Source organism: Megalobrama amblycephala, linkage group LG22 (assembly GCF_018812025.1).
Source record: "Megalobrama amblycephala isolate DHTTF-2021 linkage group LG22, ASM1881202v1, whole genome shotgun sequence".
Lineage (NCBI taxonomy): Eukaryota > Metazoa > Chordata > Actinopteri > Cypriniformes > Xenocyprididae > Megalobrama > Megalobrama amblycephala.
Genome location: NC_063065.1, coordinates 3,421,937 through 3,446,326, shown reverse-complemented (window position 1 = coordinate 3,446,326; position 24,390 = coordinate 3,421,937). Strand labels below are relative to the sequence as shown.

Genomic DNA, 24,390 nt, shown 5'->3' with positions numbered 1-24,390 from the left:
TTATTGTTACAGTGTTATATGAATTGATCTCACTAGTGCAGTAGTGTGTATTTGTTACATTTTGTGTGTCATCTGATGCCAAAGTTTGATTTTGTCAGACAAGAATAAGTTTTTGACTAGAACATTTTATTTTGACCTGGAAGTTTGAGGTTTGTACAAGTTGGTGTATTTTGAGATTGTGTTTATACCCACTGAGCAAATTACGTCCAGAAGACGTCTTTTTGAGGTCTTGTCTCAGGTTGAAAAGACGTCCACTGAGGGGCCAGAATGAAAGTTTTTATGATGTCTTTTTTTTGACGTCTTCTGGACATCCGATATAGACGAACAAGCAGAATCACCAAAGGAGAAAAATCACAATTTTTAAGCCACCATCGTGGAGATGAGTGTTTGCTTTAGTTGGGCTCTTGACCCTTAACTTCTTAATAATAGTTTTTGTTTGGGCTGTTTCAACTGAGTCAAAACAGCCAGATAAGCAAAGAGAAATGATCAGGTGTTGATTATGTTTTCACATAATCATTATTTGACCTGAATCACTGAGTTAGTTTTACATTATTGATTACAGCAGAACTGTGATTCTACAGCACAAGATCAGCTTTTACAATATGATTCAAATGATTTCAGAAAAGGTGCGCTGAACAAAAAATAAAAGATCTTTCTTTTAGGCACACACAGACATCAAAAATCAGCCTGTGAATCTCAACAGTGGTGAGAATAATAAAGCATGTTGCAGTGCATTCTGGGAGCCACCAATCAAAATTCACCCATGGCTCCCATCATGCATTGCTTCATGAATAAATTATGAGCTGAATTGTCTTAGTAATTTTCTTTATTCTCACTATTTAAATTTTGCTGTTTTTTTGTGACTTTTTAGTAGCTTGTTTTCTAATGTTCAGAGTTGATCTGTTGATCAGAATATGTTGCTTGTCACCGTCGTTGAGATTCACAGGCTGATACTTGATGTCTGTGTGCACCTAAAAGAAAGATTTTTTTTTTTTATCATGTAAAATCTTTCAGATTATATTGATAAAGCTGATCTTGTGCTGTAGAATCACAGTGCTGCTGTAATCAATAATGTAAATCTAACTCAGAGATTGGGCTCTAAATGAGTTCAGTGATTCAGATCAAATAATGATTAAGTGAAAACATAACTGACACCTGATCATTTCTCTTTGCTTGTCTGGCTGTTTTGACTCAGTTGAAACAGCCCAAACAAAAAGTATTATTAAGAAGTTAAGGGTCAAGAGCCCAACTAAAGCAAACACTCATCTCCACGATGGTGGCTTAAAAATTGTGATTTTTCTCCTTTGGTGATTCTGCTTGTTCGTCTATATCGGATGTCCAGAAGACGTCAAAAAAAGACGTCATAAAAACTTTCATTCTGGCCCCTCAGTGGACGTCTTTTCAACCTGAGACAAGACCTCAAAAAGACGTCTTCTGGACGTAATTTGCTCAGTGGGTAGTTGTGAGAAAATGTTGAATTGTTTCATGAATTGTGCGTTAGCAATCAAGAAAAACAATAACTAGACTGAAAAGTTTGAAAGACAAATTTATGCTGGCTTGTCATAAAGCCAATTTAAAGTCTTGTTTAAAAACCGTAAAAACTTTGGTCAGTTAGGCCAGAATATAGATGTTCTGGGTGATTGCTAAAGTGTTGCTAGGTGGTTGCTAGGAGATTCTGGGTGGTTGCTAGGCTCTTGCTATGCAGTTGCTGGGGTGTTGCTAGAATATGTGGTTGATAGGTTGCTCTGGGTGAACACACACAGACATTCCCATCTCTGTTAATAACAAAAACTCAAAAATAGTTTTGTTACTCTTTAACTTGCACTAAAACATGTGATTTAAACCATCAAAGTAGTCTGAGTAATATTAATAAAACTGCTCATCTCCTTTAGTGATACAAGCTCAGACTCATTTAGAATCTGTTGAAGTTTTTCATATAGTGTCTTGACTTGGTGTCATGATGGATATTGAAATCTTGTTATTTATTTTTAAATTTTATACAGTATATAGAGGACTACTTTGTGGTAATGCAATGTTTGTGAACACAATTGTGTATGTCAGGCCTTAAATCTCCAATAACTAAGCATGGGCACTTGCTTTGGTGTTGCCACCCCTTGGCCACCCTATAAATAATTTTCTAGATCTGCCCCTGACACACAAACATCAAGAATCAGCGTATGAATCTCAATGACGGTGACAAGCAACATATTCTGATCAACAGATCAACTCTGAACATTAGAAAACAAGCTACTAAAAAGTCACAGAAAAACAGCAAAATTTAAATAGTGAGAATAAAGAAAATTACTAAGACAATTCAGCTCATACTTTATTCATGCAGCAATGCATGATGGGAGGCATGGATGAGTTTTGATTGGTGGCACCCAGAATGCACTGCAACATGCTTTATTATTTTCACCATTGTTGAGATTCACAGACTGATTCTTGACGTCTGTGTGTTTAGGTGATTTTTTGTTCATTTTTTTTTTTTTTTTTTATCAAACTTTAAAAAAAAATTTTTTTGCATTGATAAAGTTGATCTTCTGCTGTAGAGTCACAGTGCTGCTGTAATCAATAATGTCAATCTAACTCAGAGATTGGGCTCTAAATGAGTTCAGTGATTCAGATCAAATAATGATTAAGTGAAAACATAACCAACAACACCTGATCATCTTTTAACTTTGCTTGTCTGGTTGGTTTTAATGCAGTTAAAACTGCCCAAACAAAATCTAATATTAAAAAGTCAAGGGTCAAGAGCTCAATTAAAACAAACCCTGACCTCGATGGTGGAGACTTAAAAATTGTGATTTTCTCCTTTGGTGATTCTGCTTGTTATCATCAGGTGTCTTCAATAATGCTCAATCATCACTCAATTAATCACTTATTTATCTCATTAATGCTTCAGTGGGTGGAATAAAAATATGGCAGGACTTTTACTCTTTGGCCCCTGGATTACCCACCTCTGGCCACCTCTGATAAGAACAGTTCTTCCCCAACGCTATCTCCAGCTTAAACAGCTAACATAGCAATTGCCCCTGTTTTAGAATTCACTTTCAGTACTTGAGTGAAAGTAAAAATTAGTTTTGTAAATATATATATGTTCTATTCATCCTGCTGTATATACAATACAAATATGTAGGTCTTCTGTTCCAGATGTATACCACATTAGTATTATTATTAATTTAATTTTACTTATTTATTATTATTTTCTTAGTTTAAATGTTTCTGTTCTCATGTCTTATGTGTGTACCAAGAGCTTCTGTAGAAAACCACAACAAATTCCTTGTGTGTTTGTGCACACCTAGCGAATAAAGCACATTCTGATTCTGATGTATTTTTTTTAAACTACTTTATAATGCTAAAAATGATATCACCAGCTCATCTTTGTTTATGGCTTCTGGGAAACACTTTACAACACATTAATTAATATTTTTAAATAAAAAGCGTATAGTTGTTGCCTATATCCTTGAAGTATAAACTGTATTTGTATCCTTTCATTGATATTAAGCATGACCAATAGGCTATTGGTACATCATGATATCTTATTCATATCAGCAGTTCCGCAGCAACAGCAGTTCTGAAACTGCTGGTGCTGTGGGTTTGCAGCTGGATACTATTGGGGATGAATCAGTTATAGTGTGTTAGTAACTGAGAACCTGAGCACTGCCACCTAGAGGCCATATGAGAAAACACAGAGTACCATCCTGCAGGGGGAGAAGAAAATCAAAAGCATCATCAATCCTCCCTGCATTGTGGTTTCAGACACATCTGGTTTTCCTAAAAATCACATGACTTTCAGAAAATGGGAGTTGACATCAGTATACTATAAATAAGCATTCTGATTCAGTTATTTGTCTAGTTCTCCTCACCTGCTGAAGAAGGACTGACTGTTTAACAAGGATCATTGTAAGTAGATCCATCTTACTGAAATATAACATCTTTATGCCTACATGAAGTATATAACTGTATATGTGTACGCTAAGAATTTGCAGTGTATTATTAAATTACATTATTGATGTTGATCTTAATTAATAATGAAGTACTGCAAGTATAATATTTGCTATTACTAAATATTAATTAAAATAGAAATAAAGTGAGAGGGAGATTTAATGTTCCCATTCATTTAAAATAAATATTTGTTTTATTTTGTCTATTTTTTGTATTGTTTAGCATCAAATTGCTTTATAAGCTGAAAGACCCCCACTCTCTGAACCAGTTAAGACACAATCTCCGCTGTTATCAGAAAGGTAAGAATATCATTATTCAGTGTCATCTGTCTTCAGTTGTAACATTCTGTTCGTTTTGCTTTTTCTATTATTTATTCATCCTAATTTAACCAATTCCAATTCCCGAGTACAGACTCTCAGAGAAAAAAAAGTACATAATTGTACCTTTAGGGTTACAATGGTACAAATTTGTACCCTTGTGATTTGTACCTTAAGAGACCAGTTTTGTACCTTTGGTGACAATTTTGTACCTTTATTTAACAGTACAAAAAACTGACCCTTCAAAAAGGGGACAAAATTGGCTTTGACAGCTGAGTTGTTTTCCTGTATGAATAAGAGTCTTTGAACAACCCATTAATATAGACGATTGTTTAGTGATCAATTAATATAGACAGCCACTTGATTTTATTCCTGAATGAATCGACAAATGAATAAATGACTCCTTCTTTAACACAATGACTTACCGCCACCTAGTGGCGAAATTACTTTCATAATCCAAGTATCATTTCATTTTGTCATTTCATATTTCTGAATAAAAATGTTGTTTAAAATATTAATCTCATTATATTATACTGTTGTAATTAATGTGTAAATGTATTTACTGTAAGTAGTTACATCTGAAAGCATCATGCAGTTGACTGATACTGATTTAATTGGTAACAGCCTAGTGTCATATTATTCTAATTTATTTGACTACATTTAAGAATTTAACATTATAGATAGCATAAATATTTAATAAGATTAGGAAAGAAATTATGTATAAATGTAAAAAAAAAATACCCCTGAAAATCATTTGTCCCATATAAGTTAATTTCTGACACTGGTAGATGGCATTAAATATGAAAACCTTTCATCTCTGATTTATTGTACAAAGTCTTATTTCAGGGTTTTATTGATATAACTAAAACAAGTTCACCCTAACATCGTTGTCAAATTCATATTTCACTAAAGTCAATCACTGAAACATTCTGTAAGATAACGGCATTATCCCACTGAACAAAGCTATGTCCAGAAAACGTCTTTTCAATGTCTTTGTCACAAAAGTCAGACGTTGAACAGACGTCCACTGAGGAGCCAGAATGAAAGTTTTTAAGACGTCTTTTTTTGACGTCTTCTGCATGTCCGATATAGACGTTCATTGAACCTCAGTACAAGGTTAAAATGATGCTTAAATCCATCGCAGCAAAGGACTATTATTATGCTGCTCTGAACTGCGGAAGAACTGATGACGACACCGTTTAATGTTTGGTTGACCAATCAGCGGAAAGGGGTGTTTCATTCCCGCCCACATGTTGAGATCAAATATTCAAGTTGTTTATTAATTTTCTACCCCTGAATGAAAAACGAAAAATAAAGCCGAATTCTTGTTTTTCGTTTTGTTTGAAAATAATTACCATGCTAGAATTTTCAGCTGTTTTTCATTTTTTGATTTCATTATTAAATCAAAAAAACGAATGACCAAAAGATACACGGACCCTGCATACAAAACACATTCTTGGTTCCCAGCATGCATTGCGACATGAATAAATTATGCAGCTGAATTTTTTTTATTGTCACCATTGGTGAGGTTTGTATGAACAGTGCTGATGTCTGAGCATTTCATTTTTTAACAATCCAATATAAATCAATTCAGTGTTAAAAAAACATTTCAATCACATTTTTGAGTTGATTGTTTCTTTTTCTCATAACACTTCAATAGCAAAAGTAAAGAAAACAATAAAGCAGTTTATTAAACCACTTTAATGCAGTTGTTTGTCAGTTTCTAAAACAAACATGTTAAACTTCTTTAGCAATACAGAAATGTTTTCTAAAAAAAAACACCTTTTATCACTGATAAAGAATCAACTCTACAATAGTCAGGGTCAAGAGCTCAACTAAAGCAACCATCAACCTCCATGATGGTGACCTCAAACTAAACATCTAAACTTCTGTTAATTCTCAATATAATCTTCTGTAGACGTGTGACAGAAATAAAGTCAGTCTGGTTAGTAATAAGCAGTGGTGGGTAATCCAGGGGTCAAAGAGTAAAAGTCCTGCCATATTTTTATTCCACCCACTGAAGCATTAATGAGATAAATAAGTGATTAATTGAGTGATGATTGAGCATTATTGAAGACACCTGATGATAACAAGCAGAATCACCAAAGGAGAAAATCACAATTTTTAAGTTACCATCATCGAGGTCAGGGTTTGTTTTAGCTGAGCTCTTGACCCTTGATATTTTAATATTAGATTTTGTTTGGGCAGTTTTAACTGCATTAAAACCAACCAGAAAAGCAAAGTTAAAAAGCGATCAGGTGTTGTTGGTTATGTTTTCACATAATCATTGTTTGACCTGAATCACTGAACTCATTTAGAGCTCAATCTTTCAGTTAGATTTACATTATTGATTACAGCAGCACTGTGATTCTACAGCACAAGATCCAGTTTTTTTTTTTTTTTTTTTTTTTCAAAATAATTCAAAGATTTCATCAAAAGTTGTTCTTAGAAAAAAAAAAAAAAGGCTTTCATTTAGACACACAGAGATCAAGAATCAGCCTGTGAATCTCAACAGTGGTGACCATCAAAAAGCATGTTGCAGTGCATTCTGGGTGCCACCAATCAAAATTCATCCATGGCTCCCATCGTGCATTGCTGCATGAATAAATTATGAGATGAATTGTCTTAGTAATTTTCTTTATTCTCACTATTAAAATTTTGCTGTTTTTCTGTGACTTTTTAGTAGCTTGTTTTCTAATGTTCAGAGTTGATCTGTTGATCAGAATATGTTGCTTGTCACCGTTATTGAGATTCATACGCTGATTCTTGATGTCTGTGTGTGCCTAAGAGAAAGACTTTTTTTTTTTTGATCAGAACAACTTTTAAGAAATCATTCAGAGTACATTGATAAAGCTGATCTTCTGCTGTAGAATCACAGTGCTGCTGTAATCAATAACGTAAATCTAACTCAGAGATTGGGCTCTAACTGAGTTCAGTGATTCAGGTCAAATAATGATTATGTGAAAACACAACCAACAACACCTGATCATCTTTTCTCTTTGTGTGTCTGGCTGTTATAACTCAGTTACAGCAGCCCAAACAAATTTTCATTTAAAAAGTGAAGGATCAAGAGCTCAACTAAAGCAACCCCTGATCTCTGTGATGGTGGCTTAAAAATTGTGATTTTCTCCTTTGGTGATTCTGCTTGTTATCATCAGGTGTCTTCAATAATGCTCAATCATCACTCAATTAATCACTTAATTATCTCATTAACTTTAACACTGCTTCAGTGGGTGGAATAAAAAATATGGCAGGACTTTTACTTTCTGACTCCTGGACTTTCCACCTCTGGTGATATCGCATTGTTTCCTTGTCACATCTCGCGTGTGTTTGGTTGTGAAACGTAGTTTGCGTGCCAGACAGAGTTGTCGGCGATTCTTTCTATTGTAAAGTCACGCAGTGTGAAACCTTCTGTCGCCGATCCATCGTGCAGTATGAACACAGCAGCGACTGAATGCTGGCCAAGATAGTCATGCAGTGTGAAAAGAACAGTGACCTGACTAAATCGTGCAGTCTGAACTCGGCTTAACTTAAAAATTGTGATTTTCTCCTTTGGTGATTCTGCTTGTTATCATCAGGTGTCTTCAATAATGCTCAATCATCACTCAATTAATCACTTATTTATCTCATTAATGCTTCAGTGGGTGGAATAAAAATATGGCAGGACTTTTACTCTTTGACCCCTGGATTACCCACCACTGGTAGTAAGTGAAGCTGGTAATGCTGTTTGTGCACTGTAAACCCTAACGCTCAAAATACTTAATTCGTTTGAGTAGGACAAACTTAAACAAATTAGTTCAGTTAAATTAACTGTTATGAGTATTTAAAACTTTCCTTTACTTTTGAGTTTGAAGTAAGTAAAGAGCTCATTATTTATGCAGGTCATTACAGGTCTTTATGCAAATCTTTTGTCTTCCCAGGTGTGAATCACAGGATTATTCATGATGATTCACGCCTCCATGCATACTGTATTTCTTGATCAAAAATGTCTTAGGAAATTTAAATCTCTCTATTGTTTTATATCAGGGGTAAGTAAGTTCGGTCCTAGAGAAATAAATAAATAACTAAATTATGGTGAAGTAAATACTACAGGAAAAAAACAAACAAATGTTAGTTATTTAGTAGTACTCAATTTAAGCTTGTAAAAATTAAAGCGTAAATATCAACATTATAAAATTAACTAAAACTTCTCAACTTTTCTGATACTGCTGTTCCCATCATGCACTGGGCCTTGAATAATTAATGAGGTCAACTTTTCGCTGTTTTCCAGCTGTTTTTACACTGTTTTATCATTGCTTTTGTGGTTAGGTTTAGTTACTTGCCATTTTGTGACATTTGGAGTTCATTTTCTACTCAAAATGCCACAATCACACTCAAAAATGTTTCATCAAATGTTACCGTCATTGTGTGTTGTGTACCAAGTATTGAGGTCTCTGTGTTCAAGAATAGCAAATCGACCAGTACATAAATATTGTGACTACACAATATCTATTGCATTACTTGTTTAGATGTTTTTAAGCAAAGCATACATATTAATAGCATGGTATCATTCAGTGTTACATTGTTTGTGTAAAATGTATTGCAAAAGAATTTTCAGCTAAATATAAATTACTCAACTTTTTACTGGTCAAATTAAAATTACTCATAATTTTACTATCTTAGCTAAGTAGAGTAACTTAAATCCATATTTGAAATTTATTTAAATAGTCTATATGTGCAAAAACTTGCAAAAGAAAAATTAAGTAAACTTTATCTTTATTTTATCTTGTGTTATTGGAAGACTTTGCAAACAATGCACTCCACAGAGAGCGTGTTTTCCAAGACCATGCTGATCTGCTTAACAAGAGCTCTCTTTGCCATTATTGCAGTGAGAAAAAAAAAACAATCACATGATTTTTAAAGGGAAGTTTTGTCACCATATATGGTTCATTGGAGGCGTTTCCGAATGCTAATGACTGTGAACGTGAACGAGCATGGTACTTACGCACATGTGGGATTTATCAACAATGATTGCTTACTCATGTGCGTAAGAACTGCGTGCGCAAGTTTGATAAATGCGGATTTTCTTGTACTTAGGCACATTCTAAATTTCATCCGTTGGATAAAATATAGAACCTTTTCTATGCACTTTTGATAAATGAGGGCCTTGGGGTCTCATTTATAAAACTTTGCGTAGATTTCATCCTAAAAGTGTACGTACGCGCAAAAGCTAAATTCTGCGTACGCACAAAAATATTCAGATTTATAAAACCATGCATACGCCAGAATCTGCTCACAAATCCCTTTATAAATCCCAGTCAGCGGAAGATTGTGCGTACGTACATCACCCCGTCTCCTCCCCGAAATCACCATATATGGAGCTTATGACGCCTAGTTTTACTATGCATAACCTCATCTGCATATCATTTCCATACATGTTCCCATCCACGAGACATCCACGGTTAACACCGTCAAAGGTACAAGACATTGGAAAATATTAGATATGAACTAAAAATGCCATTTGTGCAATACACTACAGTGATAAAAATCATCCAATATCCTCTTTATGTTTTAGAATAAATATATCAAAATATCCATAAAAACAAAATTGTACCAAATACTTCAGATAAAGGTTTCATTTCTACTGACCAAATAGTATTTTAATAGTTTTAAACAACTCAAATTTGCAGTTTTACTGATAAGGTGAATATATCTTTTAGGAAGTTTATAGGCTATTTTTAGTAGAAACAGATTGGCCTACTTATTTATTGCAGTGTAAATACAAGCATGCAAATCTTGCCGTTTTCCTCAAATTATATCCTTCAAATATGGTGATAATTGTTTGAAGATCCTTCACACAACATCAACACCTCCTGCAGCTGCGGTTATACAGTAAGATATCATCATTGGACCTATTCAAACTGGACAACGGACCGTTCTACCACCGAATCCAGCAGTATCTTCCATAATATCCAAGTTAAGTGTGCATCACTGATCGTTGTTCTTGCTAAAATATTTTGTCATAATAATTCCTCTTTAACTAAACTGCAGATGTTGTGCTCCTAGCGCTCCTCAACCCAGCCAGCAGAGCCATGTGGGGGCCCAAATGGGTTTGACCTGGGCTATCTAACTGGGACCCAGCCAGTTTTGCACCCAGTTTCCATGGAGGCCCCACATGGATTTGCCCAGATGAAATGAACACTGCTCAGTGTGCACACTACAGGCTGTTAAATGAAACACAGAAACATGCTGGAGTTAATGAGATAATTAGGTGATAACGAGCAGAATCACTGAAGGACAGAGAAACAACAAGAACTACGACTTCAGCCACAGCCTTCGATGAAATCAACTGAAGATAAAAGACATTAAATCACTCAAGATCTGATTAAACATCTCCACAAACAGCATTACCAGCTTCACTTATTACTAACCAGACTGACTTTATTTCTGACATTCATCTACAAAAGTTGTTATTGAGAATAACCAGAGATTTAGATGTTGATGATTTGTTGAAAATACGTTTGGTTTGATGTCACCGTGATCGAGGTCAGCACTTACTTCAGTTAGGCAGTTTGCCTCTTAACTACATCTTTTAATTTTTTCTCTGGCTGTTTGTTATGGCAAGAAAAACAACAGACAATGTGGTCGGCTGTTAAATTATAACAATATAGTCATCATTTAGTGGCTTAATTCATTGATATAATGACTGAGCTTTTTATGAGCGAAATGTGTTTAAATTTGTGCTGGATCTCCTCTAGAATTACAACACTAAAAATGTTTTAATCAGAAAATTTGAAAAACACATTGCTCACTAAACACTTCAAACCTCCTGCAAGATTCACTTACACAGACATCAAGAATCAGCGTATGATTCTCAACAATGGTGACATGCTTCATGGTGCAATGCATTCTGGGTGCCTCATACAAAACTCATCCATGGCTCCCAGAATGCATTGCACCATGAAGCATGTCACCATTGTTGAGAATCATACGCTGATTCTTGATGTCTGTGTAAGTGAATCTTGCAGGAGGTTTGAAGTGTTTAGTGAGCAATGTGTTTTTCAAATTTTCTGATTAAAACATTTTTAGTGTTGTAATTCTAGAGGAGATCCAGCACAAATTTAAACACATTTCGCTCATAAAAAGCTCAGTCATTATATCAATGAATTAAGCCACTAAATGATGACTATATTGTTATAATTTAACAGCCGACCACATTGTCTGTTGTTTTTCTTGCCATAACAAACAGCCAGAGAAAAAATTAAAAGATGTAGTTAAGAGGCAAACTGCCTAACTGAAGTAAGTGCTGACCTCGATCACGGTGACATCAAACCAAACGTATTTTCAACAAATCATCAACATCTAAATCTCTGGTTATTCTCAATAACAACTTTTGTAGATGAATGTCAGAAATAAAGTCAGTCTGGTTAGTAATAAGTGAAGCTGGTAATGCTGTTTGTGGAGATGTTTAATCAGATCTTGAGTGATTTAATGTCTTTTATCTTCAGTTGATTTCATCGAAGGCTGTGGCTGAAGTCGTAGTTCTTGTTGTTTCTCTGTCCTTCAGTGATTCTGCTCGTTATCACCTAATTATCTCATTAACTCCAGCATGTTTCTGTGTTTCATTTAACAGCCTGTAGTGTGCACACTGAGCAGTGTTCATTTCATCTGGGCAAATCCATGTGGGGCCTCCATGGAAACTGGGTGCAAAACTGGCTGGGTCCCAGTTAGATAGCCCAGGTCAAACCCATTTGGGCCCCACATGGCTCTGCTGGCTGGGAATGTCATTAAAGCAGAGTGTCACAGGAAAAGTGTTTGAAAGTAGCACATCTACTATTTAAATTCATATAATTTTTAACTTCTCCGTAATGACTGCGTAATGTAATTTCAGCGCTTATCGCCAATAGTGAAAGTGTAATATAAATGTGTAGGCTATATCAAAATGAAAACGTGAGTTTCCATGCGAGTTTAAATCATTCTTTTATTTATTTAAACTGTTATTGTGAACATGCACTGTATTTATGATTATGATTCATAATGAGGATTTAAAGTGGTTTTCCTTCATCTGCCGTCAGTCCCTCAGCTCACCATCGGTGTCGCCAATTCCCTTTGTCTCCAGAATGTGCGTACGCACGGCTCAAAGTTTGCTTAAAGGTGCGCACATTCTCCCGTCAAGTTTGTTTTTTATAGATCACAACCTTTGCTTGGGAACTGGCGTACACGTTTCCAGCCCCGTTTTGTGCGTACGCACACTTTATAAATGAGACCCCAGACCCTCCAAGACTGAGACCAAGACCATTCAAGAGGGAAGTTAATGAGATAACTCATTAATTCATTAATTAAGCACTAGTGATGAACACCTGCTGTTAACAGGCAGAATCATTGAAGGAAAGAGGAAAACAACAACAAAATAAAACACATGTGCTACTTCTGATCATGAAGATCACATTTGCAATGATCTCTTTGTTAGGTCCAGTCGGGGAAAAAAAAGAAAAAAAGTCTGACACATCAATGCTTGTGTTTTGGGACAACACTTTTTACACATTCACTGTGTCAAACACAGACATTCAGAATGTGTCAAAAAGCATTTGTTAAAAAATTACTTAAATTGGCTCAATTCTTACACATCAGTATGTGAGTTTAGGAACAACACTCATTGTGTTAATTTTGACACATTCATTGTGTGATGATTTTAACACAGTAAATGTGTCAGGAAGGTGATCTGATGTTGACAAGCAGAATCACCAAAGAAAATCACAAGTTTTAAGTCCCTATCATGGAGATCAGGGAATGCTTTAGTTCTTGATCCTTGACTTTTAAAACTAAATAATTTTGAGTTAGTTAAACTAAGTTATAACAACCAGACAAACAAAAAAAAAAAAAAATAATCAGGTGGTGTTGGTTATGTTTTTAAATAATTATTATTTGATCTGAATCACTGAACTCATTTAGAGCTCAATCTCTGAGTTACATTTACATTATTGATTACAGCAGAACTGTGATTCTACAGCAGAAGATGTGAATCTCAACAGTGGTGAGAATAATAAAGCATGTTGCAGTGCATTCTGGGTGTCACCAATCAAAAATTCATCCATGCCTCCCATCATGCATTGCTGCATGAATAAATTATGAGCTGAATTGTCTTAGTAATTTCCTTTATTCTAATATTTTATTTTGTTCTGTTTATGCGACTTTTTAGTAGTCTAATGTTTAGAGTTGATCTGTTTATCAGAATATGTTGCTTGTCACCGTCATTGAGATTCATACGCTGACTCTTGATGTCTGTGTGTGTTTAAACACTGAAACTTCCTTTCACAATGTAATATTCTAAAAAAAATATATGCATGATAAAAATTTCTTTATCAAAATACATTGTGACCAGATCATGTTTACTCTGACCATAACAAATGTGCCTTATAAATACAAACAAATTTGGAGCAGCCAGAAAAATTATTATAAAAGGCTTAAAGGGATAGTTCACCCAAAAATGAAAATGTGATGTTTATCTGCTTACCCCCAGCGCATCCAAGATGTAGGTGTCTTTGTTTCTTCAGTAGAACACAAATGATGATTTTTAACTGCAACCGCTGCCGTCTGTCAGTGGTATAATGCAAGTCAGCGGGAACTTGGGCTATAAAAGTAAATAAAACACGACAGACAAATCCAAATGAAACCCTGCGGCTCGTGACGACACATTGATGTCTTAAGACACGAAACGATCGGTTTGTGTGAGAAACCAAACAGTATTTATATCATTTTTTACCAGAGGTGGAAAGTCCAGGGGTCAGAAAGTAAAAGTCCTGCCATATTTTTATTCCTCCCACTGAAGCATTAATGAGATAAATAAGTGATTAATTGAGTGATGATTGAGCATTATTGAAGACACCTGATGATAACAAGCAGAATCACCAAAGGAGAAAATCACAATTTTTAAGTTACCATCATCGAGGTCAGGGTTTGTTTTAGTTGAGCTCTTGATCCTTGACCTTTTAATATTATTATTATTATTATTATCTTTTAATAATATTATTTTTTTGAGCAGTTTTAACTGCATTAAAACCAACCAACCAGACAAGCAAAGTTAAAAGATGATCAGGTGTTGGTAATGTTTTCTCATAATCATTATTTGATCTGAATCACTGAACTCATTTAGAGCCCAATCTCTGAGTTAGATTTACATTATTGATTACAGCAGAACTGTGATTCTACAGCAGAAGATCAACTTTATCAATACAATTTTTTTTTTCAAAAAAAGTTGTCCTTATCACAAAAAAAAAAAATATATAAATATATATAGTTTAGACACACAGACATCAAGAATCAGCGTATGAATCTCAATAACGGTGACAAGCAACATATTCTGATCAACAGATCAACTCTGAACATTAGAAAACAAGCTACTAAAAAGTCACAGAAAAACAGCAAAATTTTAATAGTGAGAATAAAGAAAATTAATAAGACAATTCAGCTCATAATTTATTCATGCAGCAATGCATGATGGGAGCCATGGATGAATTTTGATTGGTGGCTCCCAGAATGCACTGCAAGATGCTTTATGATGGCCACCACTGTTGAGATTCACAGGATGATTCTTGATGTCTGTGTGTTTAAATGAGTTCTGCTTTTTTTTTTTTAAATCAGAACTCTTAAAAAAAAAAAAAAAAATCTGTATTAGCTGATTTTTTGCAGAATCACAGTGCTGCTGTAATCAATAATGTAAACCTAACTCAGAGATTGGGCTCTAAATGAGTTCAGTGATAAATGATTATGTGAAAACATAACCAACACCACCTGATCATCTTTTAGCTTTGCTTGTCTGGGGTGAGTTTCCCGAAAGCATCGTTAGCCAACTATGGTCGTAAGTCCCATTGAACTCTATTGGTAACGACGGAACTTGCGACCATAGTTCGCTTTGGGAAACGCACCCCTGGTTGGTTCTAATGCAGTTAAAACTGCCCAAACAAAACCTAATATTAAATAGTCAAGGGTCAAGAGCTCAGCTAAAACAAACCCTGACCTCGATGATGGTAACTTAAAAATTGTGATTTTCTCCTTTGGTGATTCTGCTTGTTATCATCAGGTGTCTTCAATAATGCTCAATCATCACTCAATTAAACACTTATTTATCTCATTAATGCTTCAGTGGGTGGAATAAAAATATGGCAGGACTTTTACTTTCTGACCCCTGGACTTTCCACCTCTGTTTTTTACCTCTAATACACCACTATGTCCAACGGCATTCATCACTCGATTCGTTTGGTCTGATCGCGCTCTGACAGCGGCAGTGATGTCTCGCGCATATACTTCAATGAGAGCGAGACGTCACTGCCGTTGTCAGAGCGCGATCAGACCAAACGAATCGAGTGATGAATGCCGTTGGACATAGTGGTGTATTAGAGGTAAAAAATGATATAAATACTGTTCGGTTTCTCGCACAAACCGATCATTTCTTGTCTAAGGACATCAATGTGTCGTCACGAGCTGCAGGGTTTAATTTGGATTTGTCTATGCATGTTTTATTTACTCTTATAGTAGAAGTTCCCATCCACTAGCATTATTTGACTGACAGACAGCAGCGGTTGGAGTTAAAAATCATCATTTGTGTTCTACTGAAGAAACAAAGTCACCTACATCTTGGATGCTCTGGGGGTAAGCAGATAAACATCAAATTTTCATTTTTGGGTGAACTATAGAGGTGGGCAGATCGATACTAATATCGATAATATCGATACCAACGTTGGTATCGGTATTGATCGATACCAACGTGAAAATATCAATACTTAAGTTTAAGTTTCTCTCGTTTTGCGACCTGGCTGTGTTTGTCAAAATGCTGCTGCTGTCACAGAGCAGAGCAAGCTCTCAAGAGTGCTGCTCGTGCTCGACACTGCTCTCCTCCCCCTCTCCTGTGTTGTACCGTCACGTGACTCACCACTAGCGCTACCACCAGCAGTCAGGCGCGCGCGCCGCTCAGCCGCACATTTCTAACAGCAGTCAGTCAGAGGCGGAGAATGGCAGCAGAGGGAAAGAGGAGCGTTGTATGGCTGTATTTTCAGGCCAAAAATGAGACAACAGCGACTTGTACCATTTGTAGAAAGTCTTTAAAATACAGTGGCAATACAACTAATTTGTACAAACATATGAAAAATCACGGACCAGAAAATGCAGAGCTGCAGAAACGGAGAGAGGAGGAGAAAAATCCCCTACCCCACCCCCTGCCCCCGACAGACCCGCGACTCAGAGGCAGAAGTCACTGCCAGAGGCATTTCAGTTTGGCAGAGAATATCCAGGTAGATAAGAGTGATGAAAGACATATTTTAGTCATCTTCAGCATTAGTTTATAATAATTAATAACTGGTCATTTGTTACTTTAGTCAACTTAAGAATTATGCTAAGACCTAGAAGTAATACATTAATTCCATTGAAGCGTGTTATTTAAATGAATACATTTACTGGAACTGAAACAAATATACTGAATATAATGTAGGTCATATTTGATATTTGAATATAATTACCCTTTTTGTGTTAGCTGTGAAAGGGATACTAGTTTCTATATTTAAACTACACGTAGATGTGCACCAGACTTAATTATTTTTATTATTTATTATTTTATCAATAGCTGATTCTCCAAGAGCAGTGGATATTACAAGGCGCCTATCAGAAATGATTGTGAAGGACCTGCAGCCTCTTTCCATAGTGGAAGACGTCGAAAAGTTGTTTCTGAACAAAAGCTTTTGTAGTACTGATTAATAACCCAAAATGCAAATCATAAAAACAAATTAAAAGTCATGAAAAATCATTTAGATTTAGGTTGAAGACACATCCACCTTAATTATTAAAAAGTATCGGTATTGGCGATACTGGCCCTGTATTTACTTGGTATCGGGTCGATACCAAATCTAGCGGTATCGCACACCTCTAGTGAACTATCCCTTTAATAATAAAAGGTAAAGAGTCAAGAGCCCAACTAAAGCAAACGCTGACCTCTTTCATGGTGACTTGAAATGAAACATTCCATAAAACATCTATAGAAAAACAGTATTTTTTGTGTAACATTTACTATGCCGCACAACCTTTTTTATACAATTTACCAAACATATACAGACATCTTGAGTTCTTAAATGTGTTTTCTTCTTTCTGTTACAGACAAAAAAATGGCCAGTTTTCGACCAGAATTGAACAATATCATCAAGCAATATGAAGTAATTGAGCATGGTACTCCTACTCGATACAGTCTGAAACCGAAGAAAAACTCTCATGATGAATCTGCACCCTACAGAAAAATGATTTTTGGTGAGAGAGATAAAAACAAACCCCATAAAATCATTCTGATGGTGGGAGAAACAGGAACAGGAAAAACAACCCTACTCAATACGATGATCAACTACATGTTGGGTGTTCAGAAAGAAGACAAGGTTTGGTTTGAGATCTCAGATGATCAGAGTGACCGAACATCAGCTCACAGTCAGACCTCCAAAATCACTGTTTATGGGTTTTATCAACAAACGAGTCCAATCGATTTAACAGTCATCGACACTCCAGGATATGGAGACACTCGTGGAATTGATATTGATAAAGAGATTGCTGGGAGTTTATTCAGCTTAAATAAATCTGAAGGGATCAATGAATTACATGCAGTGTGTCTGGTGATTAAAGCATCACAGAATCGACTCTCTGACAGACAAATATACATATTTGATTCTGTTCAGTCTTTATTTGGAAGAGATATTGTTGAAAACATTGTCTTGCTCTTCACACACTCAAATGGAAAGAAACCTAAAAATGCCCTGACGGCTGTTAAAGAGGCTAAAATCAAGTGTGCAGAGAATGACAAGAATCAGCCAGTGTTTTTCCTGTTTGACAACTGTCAGTCAGATGCTGCTGATGAAGATGAAGATGAAGATGAAGATGATGATCAATCATGGAATCTCAGTTTTAAAGGAATGGGAAAATTCTTCAAGTTTCTTGACACAATAAAACCAAAATCCTTGGAGAAGACTCAAGTTGTGTTGCAGAAACGGAAGCAGTTGGAGGCAAATATCAATAATCTACAGTCACGTGTTCACCTGACAGAACTAAAACAAGATGAGCTGAAACAAACTCAAGAAGCTCTGGAGCAGAACAAGAAAGATGCCAAAGACAATAAGAACTTTGAGTATGAAGTTGAAGTGCCCTACAAAGAATGGGCTGATATTAATTCTTCTCTAGCCAGTGTAGCGATGTGCTGCACCATCTGTAAGGAGAACTGTCATTATCCAGGATGCTGGAAGTACACCTTTTTTACATGGTGTGAAGTGATGAAAGATAGTCACTGTACAGTATGTACAAATAGATGCCATCTCAGCAAACATGTCAAAGAAGCAAAAATATATGTAACAAAGACAAAGAGAGAGAAGAAAACCTATCACAATTTGAAGCGGAAATATGAAGAGAAAAGCAAGAAGGCTGAGTCTTTGGAGTCTTTGGTCAAGGAGCTGGAAAAAGAACTGCAAGAATTAGAGAAAGAGAAAATAAAGCTGGTGAATGAATCTTTTGACTGTGTGGAAACTCTGCAGATGATCGCTCTCAACACTGATTCACTGATCACACTTCTGCATGCCGATTTTCTGATTGAGAAGCTGAAGGAAATAAATGAACCTGCAAAAGCCAAAAAAATGGAAACGATGAAGAAAGCTGGAGAAGAGAAAAAAGGAGCACTGGGATACTTGAAAAGTTTATTTAGAAAATGAACAAATCATTCCTCAGTTCCTTAAAAAATTCTGAATCTTTAAAAGGTTTCTGAAAATGATTCTGCTACTTTTAATAACATGTCCTTCAAGTGATGTAAAGCACATTAATTGTGATTATATAACATTTAACATTTTTCTGTCATCCATCTTGCTTTGCTTTGGTGTATGTTTGGATAAAAATGATTAACTGATAATAATTACTGACAGTCTTTTCCTGGAAACTGACAGCAGCTAAACAGTAAACAGTTACTACAATAAGTGAGTCTAATATCGCTAAAGCAACAAATAGCCAGAATGTTATAATTTATCCTAAAAGTATAGTCATATGTAATCATGTTCACTGTTTTAACTATATTATTTAGTGGCTATATGAGAAAATGAATTATCCAATTGGTAAAACCAATGTTTATTGAGAGATTGTGAAATACTTTTTTCTTCACTTATCAATAAATCACTTTAACAAACAGTCTTGCTCTTGCATTTTATGTTTATCTTTGTTCATTCAACTGTGAAATACTAACTGTAAATGGACCAGTTTTTAAGACATTTTACAATAAAAATTCACTGTAAAAAACAAATGAATAGACGAATAGACAAACAAACAAACAAACAAACAAACAAATCATCATAAAATCAGACATCATAAAATGTCTGTTTAACAACAGAAAAAAACATATACTAACATATAGAAGGTGCACAGTGTCATTTACACAGACACTGAACACCATCTTGGTAACATAAGATTTAGAAAAATGCAATAAATATTAATTTAACAGCATTAGACATAAAACCCATAATATCTGCTTTTCCACCGTCAGGCCGAATTGTTCTTAGCATGTTATTGGTCACTTGTCTGTTGCCTGGCTACCAGATTCCCTGTAGATAGTTAAGTGTGTTATTTGAGTGAAGTAAACAAAGTAATAATAAAATTAAAAGAAATATCTGATTATTTTCCATGAGGCAGTTTCTATTTAAATCTCATATCATCAGTAAGCAGAGGTGGGTAGTCCAAGGGTCAGAAAGTAAAAGTCCTGCCATATTTTTATTCCACCCACTGAAGTATTAATGAGATAAATAAGTGATTAATTGAGTGATGATTGAGCATTATTGAAGACACCTGATGATAACAAGCAGAATCGCCAAAGGAGAAAATCACAATTTTTAAGTTACCATCATCGAGGTCAGGGTTTGTTTTAGTTGAGCTCTTGACCCTTGACTTTTTAATATTAGATTTTGTTTGGGCAGTTTAACTGCATTAAAACCAACCAGACAAGCAAAGCTAAAAGATGATCAGGTGTTGGTTATGTTTTCACATAATCATTATTTGACCTGAATCACTGAACTCATTTAGAGCCCAATCTCTGAGTTAGATTTACATTATTGATTACAGCAGCACTGTGACTCTACAGCACAAGATCAACTTTATCAATACAAGTTTTTTTTTTTTTTTTTTTAAGTTGTCCTTATCACAAAAAAAATTATTTTGGGCACACACAGACATCAAGAATCAGCGTATGAATCTCAACAACGGTGACAAGCAACATATTCTGATCAACAGATCAACTCTGAACATTAGAAAACAAGCTACTAAAAGTCACAGAAAAACAGCAAAATTTAAATAGTAAGAATAAAGAAAATTACTAAGACAATTCAGCTCATAATTTATTCATGCAGCAATGCATGATGGGAGGCAGGGATGAATTTTGATTGGTGGCTCCCAGAATGCACTGCAACATGCTTTATTATTCTCACCATTGTTGAGATTCACAGACTGATTCTTGATGTCTGTGTGTTTAAATGATTTTTTTTTTTTAAATCATGTAATGTAAAAGCTGAATTTTTGCTGTAGAATCTCAGTGCTGCTGTAATCAATGTAAATCTAATTCAGAAATTGGGTTTTAAATGAGTTCAGTGATTCAGATCAAATAATGATTATGTGAAACATAACCAACACCACCTGATAGGGGTGGGCGGATCGATCTAAATATCGATAGTGTCGATGCCAACACTGGTATTGGTATCAGATCGATACAATTGTAATTGAATCGATATTTTAATTTAAATATCTCTCCTCTACGTTCATTATACTTTGCTCGTGTCTTCTACCTCTACAATCCTGAGCAAACGCTGCTTTCACATCCTGGCCCACTTTGCTACTCCTCCCCCTCCTGCTGCTCTGCTGTGATTCGTTGTTGTGTCGTCACGTGACTCACTGACACAACGCGCCAAGGAGCAGCGAACTGAGTGAGCGAAGCTGATAGCACATTGAATGAGAGATCAGGATGGCCGAGAGGAAGAGAAGCGTTGTGTGGAGCTATTTTACGGCACTAAATGATAATACTGCAACTTGTGATACGTGTAAAAAGAGCATTCGATACTGTGGCAACACTACAAACCTATACAAACTAATAACTAATAATTTTGTGGACTTCAATACATTAATAAAAAAATATTGCCTAAAGAACTGATCATTCATTCACCTCAGAAATAATGACATACTGCTCTCCCCTACACAAAAGTATTTTTTTTAAATAAAAAGTATCTTATCGGTATCAGTATCAGCAATACTGACCCTATATGTATTTGGAATCGGATCGATACCAAATTTTGCAGTATCGCCCACCACTACCACCTGATCTTCTTTTAACTTTGCTTGTCTGGTTGGTTAATGCAGTTAAAACTGCCCAAACAAAATCTAATATCAAAAAGTCAAGGGTCAAGAGCTCAACTAAAACAAACCCTGACGTCGATGATGGTAACTTAAAAATTGTGATTTTCTCCTTTGGTGATTCTGCTTGTTATCATCAGGTGTCTTCAATAATGCTCAATCATCACTCAATTAATCACTTATTTATCTCATTAATGCTTCAGTGGGAGAAATAAAAATATGGCAGGACTTTTACTTTCTGACCCCTGGACTACCCACCTCTGCCAGACTGACTTTATTTCTGTCACACGTCTACAGAAGCTCTTATTGATTAATTATTATTAGAAAACAATTCTTCGTTGATAAATCATAGATAAACAACTACTTTTTGTATGTTTCTTTACTTTGAAATGTTATGTGAAAAGGTTTTTATAAACTCAAAAATCTGATAAAAATCATTTTTTAACACTAAAATGTTTTTATTTTGATTGTCCAAAACTTTTTGAAAGTTCATAAACAAAACACTCAGACATCAGCACTCATACAAACCTCAACAATGGTGACAATAAAAAAAATTAAAAAAAAAATAAAAATTAGCTGCATAATTTATTCATGTCGCAATGCATGCTGGGATCCATGAATGTGTTTTGTATGCGGGCATGAATCATGTCACCATTGTTGCATTTCATATGCCGAATGTTGATGTCTGTATAAATGACACAAAACATGATTTAAACTAAGTTAATAACAATAGTGTTGCAAATAATATTTTTTCACACTGGTTGAGTTTGATGCAGTATTTCAATTTTTAAAGTTAGCAATTACAGAAAAACAGAAAAAAGCAGTTGTTTAAACCACTGTAATGCATCATACAAACCATCAAATAACATTTTACAAACATTAAAGAAACTGGACATTTTATGTTCTTGAAATATTACAAATCAAAATGTTGAATTTTTAATCAAAATTAAGTTGAAAGAACGTTTGAGGAATGTTATAACTTATAAAAACGTTCCTGAAACATCAAGAAAACTGGATGTTTTTTAATGTTCCCAGAACTAACCAACTAATAATGTGACTACAGATTGCATAAAAGGATGTTAGCAATTGTGAAAAAACTATAGTATTAGTATCATTATATTTTTATTGTTTGGCTTCCTAAAACTGAATATAATATATAGACTGAGACTCTATATCACAACTAAAAGAGGGTTAAGTCCCCTTTAAAGCTCAGGTAAGTCGATGCACTGACTTTTATCTTTCACACTGAAAATGGTTTGGAGCTCTTCATTTTAAACTCTCAAAGTGCGCCAGATTGATAAAACAAAATGATGTTTTATTAAACAAAGTTCAGGAGGAACAGGTGTAGATAATTAACCTAACTAGCTCAGGTGGAGAGCATTCAGTTAATCAATGCAATCATGACAAGAGGTATAAATACAGCAGACTTACCTCTGTTCATCTGACAGTTCATCAGCATTTTGGTTTGACCGTCTTGCTACAATGTCTCAGCTCCAGCTGTTCCCATCCATCGACGAGTACGACTTCTCTCAGGATCCAGCGCCGCCGACTGCCGGCCCCAGGACCACTCGCAGCCCCGGCTTTTCTCCCCTTCAATCATCTTCTACATTCTAAATCACCATTGCAGACTTGTCTGTTCTCGATAACGATACAATCTCATATTTAATTAAACAAAGCAAGACAGGCCAAGCTAAAAAAGGACACTTCATCTATATTTTCAACATTTCCTCACCAATCCAACCATACCGGTCCATTTTCGCATACCTCCAATTAAGCAGCTCTCAGGCTAAATCCCCCTACGAACCCTTTTCATAGACGACTCCAACAAACCTGTCACTCGCTTTTGGTTTCAAAAGGACCTCAAATCCGTTCTCCAACATTCAGGCATCCCAGCAAAAAACTACTCCAGCCACTCTTTCCGCATTGGGGCAGCAACCTCGGCAGCCCAAAAAGGCCTCTCCCAGCAGCAGATCCAAGCTCTTGGAAGATGGTCATCAGACGCTTTCCAAAGTTACATCAGAACCAACCGCTTCCACATCAAAAAAGCCCATCAAACCCTCATCAGTTATTAAAAAAAAACAAAAAAAAAAAACCATCCAGCGAGTATCAATCTCCCAGCAGATGCAACGTTAACCTTCCCAGTTGAACATATACTTTTCTCTCTCCGTCCAGCGAGTATTGATCTCCCAGCGGACGCAGCGATAGCCCTTCCAGTTTGACATCAGCTTTTCTTTCTCCGTCCGGCGAGTATTGATCTCCCAGCGGACGCAGCGATAGCCCTTCCTGTTGGTCATCAGTTTTCTTTCTCCGTCCAGTGAGTATTGATCTCAGCAGTCACCGCAAAAGCTCTGCCAGTAGAGTTTCCCAGTACCTGTCCGCTGCCGTGAGTATTGAGTATTGCCGTGCATTCTACCCGACTCCACAAGCCGCTCCCGTTGGAAGCTCTATAGGCCCTTTAGGCTGGTTGTTGAACCTCACCACTCCTCCCTCCGTCCATCAATCAACAACGTCCATTAAGGCCCCGCGCTACAAGCTGCCCCCATCAGAGGCAACATGGGCCCTCTTGGTTCAACAACCAGGCTTCTCGAAACGCCAGCTCGCCAGTCTTAAGGTTTTTGGGGGGTTATTTGGTCTAGCGGCTGTCCTTTGCTCTTTTGCATTTGGGGGAGTACTCTGGGTTCGGGCCAAAATTTCGGAGCCCTCCCCCCGGACAGCACGCCAAATATGCATAACCCTTACTATACTTAATTATATG

The 24,390-nt window shown here is 35.8% G+C and overlaps 1 protein-coding gene across 1 annotated transcript; it reads left to right on the top strand.

Annotated features, from left to right (window-relative positions):
• The first annotated feature begins 3,861 nt into the window (after positions 1–3,861).
• Positions 3,862–19,426, top strand: LOC125257828. Its single transcript, XM_048174589.1, has 3 exons — positions 3,862–3,903; positions 4,168–4,244; positions 17,385–19,426. The coding sequence occupies exon 3, from the start codon at positions 17,393–17,395 to the stop codon at positions 18,965–18,967; it is 1,575 nt and encodes a 524-aa protein (XP_048030546.1). The 5' UTR covers positions 3,862–3,903; positions 4,168–4,244; positions 17,385–17,392; the 3' UTR covers positions 18,968–19,426.
• Positions 19,427–24,390: the final 4,964 nt, after the last annotated feature.